This window comes from Macaca mulatta, chromosome 4 (genome assembly GCF_049350105.2).
Source record: "Macaca mulatta isolate MMU2019108-1 chromosome 4, T2T-MMU8v2.0, whole genome shotgun sequence".
Taxonomy (NCBI): Eukaryota; Metazoa; Chordata; class Mammalia; order Primates; family Cercopithecidae; genus Macaca; species Macaca mulatta.
Window position 1 is genome coordinate 30,087,501 of NC_133409.1, and position 8,833 is coordinate 30,096,333.

At 33.7% G+C, this 8,833-nt stretch overlaps 1 protein-coding gene across 2 annotated transcripts in view; it reads left to right on the forward strand.

Moving 5' to 3' along the window:
* Positions 1-8,090, forward strand: part of RNF217 (ring finger protein 217) — a 132,215-nt gene extending 124,125 nt beyond the window's left edge. For both annotated transcript variants that reach the window (XM_001107488.5, XM_077999356.1), the window contains 2 exons: positions 3,710-3,781; positions 5,139-8,090. In XM_001107488.5, the coding sequence (XP_001107488.1) occupies positions 3,710-3,781; positions 5,139-5,212 (146 nt within the window). In that variant the 3' untranslated portion in view covers positions 5,213-8,090. The remainder of the gene's footprint in view (positions 1-3,709; positions 3,782-5,138) is intronic.
* The last annotated feature ends 743 nt before the right edge of the window (positions 8,091-8,833 follow it).

Consider the following 8,833-nt stretch of genomic DNA (forward strand, 5'->3'; position numbering starts at 1 on the left):
TGTTAGAATTCCTTTTCTGGCAGTGTTTCTCATGTATAGGCAACACTTTTTATCATCTTCCACATTTCCGTGTTCCTTCTACTTTTGCCTAGTTACTTAATGAAAATCTTTATATCTCTCCTTAGCCCTTGGTCACTTCATGACTGTTGTGAACCATTTTCCTCCTTAGAAGCGTATGATACCTGATCAGAACAAAGCTGATGTTAGTGATAGATTTCTATGAGGTAAAAGATAGAACATATACATGCAAATGCACTTTCACATATGGAAACCAATGCCGTCATTTTCTAAAATCTATGTGATCTCTATAAAAATATTCTTCCTGAGGTTAATTAAGCATAATTTTCCACAGCCAATAACATTCAATAGTCAAGACTGCTTTTAATGATTTTCCAGTGTGTGCCACTTCTTAATTTGCAAATATGGTGGATGTTATCCTTACATAACCAATATATATGTATTAAACAGACATTGGAGGGATAACTAGGGAATCTAACCTTAACCTCTAATACCATGAGAAAATCAATTGCAAATTAAGTTTTGAGATAGAATCTATTTGCAAATCTGTATATGCAGAGAGCAACATGAAAACACAAAATACTGTATTTTCTGCATTGCTATTTTATTTTCTACTTCAGTGCCACCGCTAATTTTGTCATGGCAGCATGTTTCCTTCCATTCCTTATTTTAAATAGAGAAGACATTTATTTGGCTCATGGTTCTGGAGGATGAGCAGTCCAAGATCCAGTGGCTGCATCTGGTGAGGGCCTTTGTGCTGCATCATAGCATGGCAGAAGGACCAGCAAGCCCAGAAGACAGAGAAAATGGGAGCCAAACTTACCCTTTTGTCAGGAACCCACTCCACAGATAACTAACACAATTCTATGATAGTGGTATTAATCCAGTCATAAGGGCTCTGCTCTCAAGACCTAATCACCTCTTAAAGACCCAACCTCTCAGCCTCCTTTTTGGCCTGTCTTTTGTGGGTACATGTGCATGTGTGCACATAAAATCACATCAGGTTAAACCTGTCAAAGTAGGAAGCAGCTGGCTTTAAGATAAACTCTTTCATCCACACATACTTTCCCCACCCCAAGCACAGCTGCCTCTAATTGCTGTTGGACCATAACTCCAAGTGAAGTGGTCCTCCCTCCCCCATCTCCACAAAAAGCAGGAAAAGTAATGTTGTAATTTACAAAGTTACTTACTCCCTGCCATTTCAGAGAGAAGATGGAGTATAGGGAAGCCCTCCCACCCACTGTCCTTGTGTGATGTAACACAACTTGCTCCCTCAGTCTTGGAATACAGCCTCATGTGGTCCTTGGCCAGAGGCAGAGAAAGGGCCTTCATCTCTCACAGCTGAAGGGTTAGAAACATCGTCTTCATTCTATGTGACCTGTAACCACGTGATCAGCTAGAGATCAGAGGTTCTGCTCATATATTATAAAGGAGAAGAGAGATTTGGGGATGATTAGCAGCCTCTGAGGTAGGGGCATCTCCCCAGTGAGGTGTGGGCGTACTGGGAATAAAAGTGGCTGAGGATAAATTTTAAATTCTCATATTACTCCATACAAAAATTCTGAGTTTTTAAATCAAGTCATATAATTTTTAAGAATAGGTCTTCAATTGATTTCTAGATGGCAAATAATTTATATAAACAAAAACAGTGAAGCCGTCTCTGAAAACGAATACCCAGTTTAAAAAAGAGACAAGCCTGGAGCCAGAATTGAAGAAATACAAATAGCCAATACATATGTTCAAAAATATTCAGTGTTATTAGCTGTCAAAGAAATGTAAATCAGCAGTCTCAAAATGAGATACTTTGAGTATTATGTATTAACCTGATAAAACATCTGCTAACTATTGACTAGCAAATGTTTTATCAAGTTAATACTTAATACTGGACTTTCATGCTTAATGAATTGAAAATTTTGTACAATTCTTTCTCAAAGAAATTTGATACTAATGTGAAGTACATTTTGAAACATGATAAATCTAGATAGACTGAAAATGGTTTATGTGCAAGCATAATTTAAAACAGGGAAAAAGGAACAAAAAAGTATAGGAATATTTAAATAAAATATGATATATGGATATGATAGAATATTATTTCAGCAATTGAATATGATGTTTTAGAACAATGTTACTAACCTAGGAATAAGAGACAGTATGCCCAGTCCCTTAAGACAGTTTCAAAAGTAGATGTAAACATGTTTTGAATGTGGATTACATAATTGGAATAAGCTTGTTTCCTATCTGGTTCCTTGAATTCTGTGATGTTTGAGAGGAAAAAGAAAATCAATGCTGTTACTTTTTAAGTCATGTTTTATTCTTAGGAAAATATACTGATAATTAAAAGGAAATATGAATGAACAGACTGAGCTATGTCCATAGGAGAAAAACACATTCTTTTAAAATATATGTGCTTATATATTCTAAACTCTTAAGCATCACTTTAAGAGTGTACTAAATGTAATTGTTCAATGGCACTTACTACTTACTTGGATTCTGTCATTGGCAAAAAATATAAATAAAACCCATGTCTAGACATGTTGCTAATTGAATGGCGATCTTTTTAAATTAGATATTTAAAACAGTATTGTATACATACCTGGTCATCTGGTTCCAAAGATCATTTCTTAAGAATAAAAAAGTTAATATGTTTTGACAAACTTCCAACAAATGGCTGTGTTAGTTTCTTTTTTTAATGTAATTGGTTATTCTAAATTACTTACTTAATTTATAGAATGATGTTGCTGTTTCATTCTTAAACTGCTATGTGAGTCTACTGCAAAGTTTCTCTCTCTCATCTCTTGTGGCATTTGAGTTGTGCAGCTCTGAAGCTGTGTCACATGCCTTACGGTTTAAAATACAAAAACAATATGTTATTTATTAGCCTCTTTTTTGTGCCCGTGTCTTTCAAAGTCAGTGGGATTCTGATTTTGTACTGTGCTATGTATACTTATGGCTAAAGTTTATCATCACTGCTTAATGATTCATTTAGAAAAGAAAGTTCTGGCTGATATCACTTGACATCCTTACCAGCACTTTTGACTTTTTATTTTATAAGTGCTTCCTTTTTCAATTTGTTAAAATGATTCACTTGAGTAACTTTCAACATACTGCATATTTATTCGTAGTTTTCTCTAACATCTTGAAATGTTCCCTTTGTAGTTCAGTCTGTTAGGCGTTCATATTATTAGTTTTCTTTGGACCCAGGATGTAAATAAACCACTTCTTTAGATGTGGGCTTGGACAGAAGCCCTCTGTAGGACCTACCAGCTCTCCATGTTGTGAGCTAACAAGATTTTCCCCTACCAACTCTTCCCCTACCAACTCTTATGTGCCACTTCTTTCTTAATCTTTTAGCATTGCGAACACTGAAAATGGAAAGGATCTTAAGGAAAAGCACAAAGATTAACTGTCTTGTAGAATACAGTAAGCCAGTTGCTTTGGAATGTTTTTGGTTAGAAAGGATAAGTGATTTATGTTTGATGCATGTGCTCAGGGCTTTGGTGAAGTTACTAAACTTACACATGTGTATCTGTTCTGTAGCTAATCCTGATATATTTCTTAGATATATACAGCCTTAAGTATAATCAGACTACTTAAAAAATAATATACACTGTGGTATTTAAAACGCATCACTGTAATTATATGGTAAGTTAGTTTTAAGACGCCTTAAATTATTTTCCCTTTTGTTTTCCAGCTGGAAAATTATTCATTGCACCTCTAATTATGGTTTTGGGATTGGCACTAGGGGCCATAGCGGTTGTAATCGGTAAGAAACACTTCATGTATCTGAGATTAGAATTATCTGAGGGCCATAGAGAGAATATGAGTGTAAATGTAATAATATGAATCAGTTATTAAATGGACATAATTTCTATTGTGTGCCTGCTTTAGATAGAGTACCAGCATATCATTTAAAAGATCAGAGGAGTATGTTTCCTGTAGGATATGTTAGTATGAATTTTTCAGTCTATAAACATTGTGATTCATGTATCTTATAAAGCATTATTAACCCTTTTATGATACAAAGTTAATAGAATTAGTATCTTAGGGAAAAAGGCAAGTGGAATAGAACCCAAATTTTCTAATTCTGAGTTCAGGTTAAAGCATCAAGGAAAAGAAGTTCTAGTGCACCTTATGTGTTTCGTTTGGTCCCATAAAAGATGCCATGGATACAAACAGATAATCAGTGTGTACAGGAACATATTCCCAACATACACTTGAGCACTGACAAATAGAAAACCTTGCAGTGATTTGCTTTCATAGTTTTATTTATGCAAGTATATTAAAATACATATTTTAAAGCAGTGATTCTCAGACTCTAACATGCTTTAGAATATCCTCAAGGGCTGGATAAAACACAGATTGCTGGTTTCTATCTGCAGTTTCTGACTCAGTATATGGGAAAAGTCCATTGATTTTTATTTTTAAAAAGTTCCCAGGTGATACTCATGCAGCTGGTTCAAGGACCATACTTTGAGAACTATTGCTTTAATAACTTTAAGCTAAATGCTATAGATAAAGGCTGCTTTGATCATTGTTCCATATATTAGATTTTTTTTTTTTTTTGCTAAAAAAATGATTTTCATGTGTCAACTTCTGTTTAGCAAGTAATAAATGTGCAGGACAGAATTATAAAGCATCTGACATTTAAGTTCTTGCAATGTGAGTTAGGACATTATGAAATAGATATTATTATCTGTATTATACAGTTGAAGAAATTAAGACTTACTAGGACCTCATAAGTGGTAGAACTGGCAATCAAACCCAACATTTGGCTCCACAGCCTGTATTGTTAAGTGATACGCTATACTGCCTGAAACAAGTATGAGTATCATAGTGTGCAAATGATATGACTGTGGACAATAAAGGAGATTTAAACCAAAGTTTTGATATTTTGATAGGAATCATTATTATTAAACTGGTATCACTGAGGGTGCTAGAAGGGGAGAAAAGCTAAAGGGAAATATTAAAGAAAGAAGTATTGTAGAAGTAAATACATTTCATAGCGTAGATGCCTTCCTCTTTTCATGTTCATAGATTGCAAACAAATAAACATGGATATTTTAAAATAGGAAAACCTAAATGCCTCTCATCCTAACTAACTTTAATTGTTTTATCCCTAGGTTTATTTGTATTTCCTATCTATTGCCTTTGTAAAAAACAGAGAAAACGATCACGGACAGGTATGCACTGGTAGCACGCGGATGATTTCATCCAGCTAAGCTGGTTGGAGTAGGAGCGATACCAAATGGTACACCCATCTGTGAGTCACATCTTGAAAAATACTGAGAGGAAACTTCTACCATCTCATCTCCCAGTGATTCTCCGTGGGCCACAATGCCTCTAGCTATGGTGCACTCCCAACATGGTATCCTGTCCTTTCCCTAAACAAATTGCTGCTGCTTTTAAAAAATGGTCACTTTCATAAACTATAAACATCTGTATCATAACTCTGACCTTTGTGGTTCTTGGAAGAAGACACTTTAAGAACCAGTTATCCTCAGAATTCTTCTGAGCACACCTCTTCTGAGAACTGCTTGGACTGTCTTTGAACTCTACACCTCCTTCCAGGCCATCTTGTGAGACTTGGTGTGAATAGCTGAAGTCCTATCTGTACCAACAAGCAAGGCCACTTTTCAGAAGATAAGAGTTCACTGAATGCACCTATTATAATCTGTGGCCCCAGCAGTATAATTTCTTTATCTTTCCAATGTTATAATTGCTAAAAGTCTCAATGTCCAAAAGGGAATGAGTGAAAGTAAATTAATGAGAAGAATACTAAGTTACTGAAGTGTATATGTGTAGGGGTGTGAATGTGTGTGTATATAAATATGTATTAAAACTAGGCCCAGCAACCTTGTACTTACCCAGTTCCATACTGCTACACTATTTTTCCACATTTTTGTAGACCTGTTGAAAGATGATGGTTCCTTTGTGGACGTAATTTGGCAATGTATTAAATTAAAGTCAACGTAGACAACAGGCTATTTTGATGCTGAACTTTTCTATTTCTTGCTCTTTCTTTTTGTCACACAAACACAGAAATTTGTGCAATGTCACCCCAAGGAGTATTAAGCTTTGTAAACTGACAAAACTGGCTGCTTTTAGGAAATCCTCAAGATCCAAATATTCAATCTTTTTAAAAATCTTATATTTTGAAATACATGCTTCACTCTATAGATAGATCCTTCACATTGGGATTATTTAATCTCAAAAACAAATTTGCTGTAGAGAACTGCTTAAGCCTTTTTTAAAAAAATCCTATTCTGCTAATTTTTTTAACCAACTTGTAATTATAGATAATTCTGCTTTAGGTCAAGGTCTTACATCATTTAATATCCTAACCCTGTTCTCTCTTGCCTCCTCCTCTCTGTTTTTATTTGTTCTCAAGGTTTTTCATAAAAATAAATACTAGTTTTGAAGGATTTTTTCTTACATTTAACTGCTCAAACATGTAATATTTTGGGGGGCATCTTCTTATGGAGGAGTTAGTTTGAAAACTTTTTATGTTCTTGAGTTTGTCCAATATCAGCTGCTTTTAGAGAAGGAAATAAAAAAGTGAAGGAAATATTTTCAGGAAGTTTTTCTAACCTACGAAAGCTTTAAAAATAAGAAATGGACAAGTAACTAGACTCTGATATGCCTTTGTTTTCATCACAAAAATTCATCAGCAAACAGGAAAAAAAAAAAGACCCCTAAAAAGCCTAAAGCTTTGAATTGTCTCCAAATTCTTAAAATTAGTCATCTGTCTTAGATGTACATTTGTCAGCAACCTTGTCTGATTTGAAATAGATGATATGATAAAACATGCATTAACATGAGTAGTTTGTTTTTGTTGAGCTCCAGAGTGTAAGAATATTTTATTTTTGTTTGACATAAAAAGTGAAGTTTACTTGCGTGAATAAGAAGCCAGCATGCTTTCATTCTTTCCAAATAACACAGAATAACTGTACTACAGTTTCTGGATTAGTTGTCTATTTCCACTTAGAGGAGTGTGTGACATTTATGGTTCGAGAATAGCATATTTCTAAAGCAGAATATAATACAAGAAATAGTGATGTCCTGGTTTCACAAACTTATCTTTTCATTCACCCATCCATCCATTTGACAGATATTTATTGAGTGCCTATTTTAGGTGTTCTAGTGTTAAGACTGAAGGAAGGAGAATTTCTAGCCTGTCATAAGAGTACTTAGGTTTTGTAAATTCATCTTTCCTGAACTTAGGCATTAGTTTGGCAATATGTGACTATGATGAACTCTAAACCTAGCTGATCTGTATATGTGTGATGTATATATGTCATATGTATGGTATATATGAAATATTCCCATAACTGCATATGAACACATATGCCATATACATATGTACCGGCTGGCTGAATAACATACTCTTTGGTCTTGGATAATCTGTTTTCTAGGTTATGTATCTGTTATCTTTGGCCTACTCAGGGATTTTTATTTCTTTCTTTAAATAACTTATCTTTTGAACATATTTTTATATTATTTAGAAAACTTTCCAATATTCCTGTTACAAAGTGGTGTCTGTTTTCAGTGAAGGCTATTTCACCAATGCTTGAAGTAGTGTGCGCTGTGTTGCACAGGTTTTTCATTTTTCTATTGAGTAGATATTTTTAAATTAACATACACATTTTTCTCCTTAAAGGGTCATATCTATTAGGCCTTTCCCTGCTGGTAACTTAAAATGATTATTTGTGAATTTTTTACTAAGTTTCATCAAGATCTTTAAAAGAGAGAAGAAAATAAAAAGTATTATTTATACATCAGTGCCAACTTTGAAGGTAAAACAATAGTAGTAACTTTTGGGAGAAATTCTAAAAACTACTTTAAAAAGAAACGTGCACATAAAATAAGTATCTTTCTATCCATGGCCTGTCATTTTATATGCTTTTATTGTAAATTTAATATATACTACTTTAAAAAATTGAACCATACAGAATTTATAAAATACAACTTTCTCTGCTTACCCCACCCCTTATTTTCTAGGGGTAACCACTGTTAATGGTTTGGTATGTGTCCTTGCAGACACTTTCTACAAATATACAAATAAGTGTGTTTGTGTATGTGTCTGTGTGTGTATTCATTTTATACAAATAGAAAAATATTCTTACTGTGCTACGACTCTTTGTCATTTTATTATATATCAGTAGATACCTTTCCGTAAGTGTTTAAATAGATTTACCTCATTCTTTTATAAATTACTGCATAATCCATTCTAGGGGTATACTTTAATTTATTGAATTAGTCCCCTGTTGAATGGACTACAAGATTATTTTCACTTCTGTATTACAAAGAAAGCAAGAGTGAAGACCCTTTTGCATATAATTTTGTCACCTTGCGTGAACATATCCATAAGATTGTATATTTGTTTTTTACAAGATCTTTGTAATAAACATTGTAATGTAATTTCAGGAGATGAGGTCATAGAAATAATATGAGACCCTTTTTTGGATAAAAAGAAAGATTGTACAGGAGTGCATAATTTTTAAAGAAAATCATCTTTTGAAGGATAATTCCCTTTCTGCCTGATTAGCCAAATAAATACCTTGCCAAAACTTGCAATAGGAAATCATTTTTCAATAAAAATAAAATTTGAGGAGATGTCTGTCAGATAAAGATGAATTGACTTTCGGATTGCCTCATTTTAAAACTTGAGGGATTTAAATGAAATACTCAAGCCAAATTGGTGATACTTTTCACATTTTTAATAACACTATCCATTTTTGTGTATGTTGCTTGACAGAGGAACTTAATTATGCCATTGTGAAAAGTAGGAAAGAATATGTTGGCAATTATAAATGCC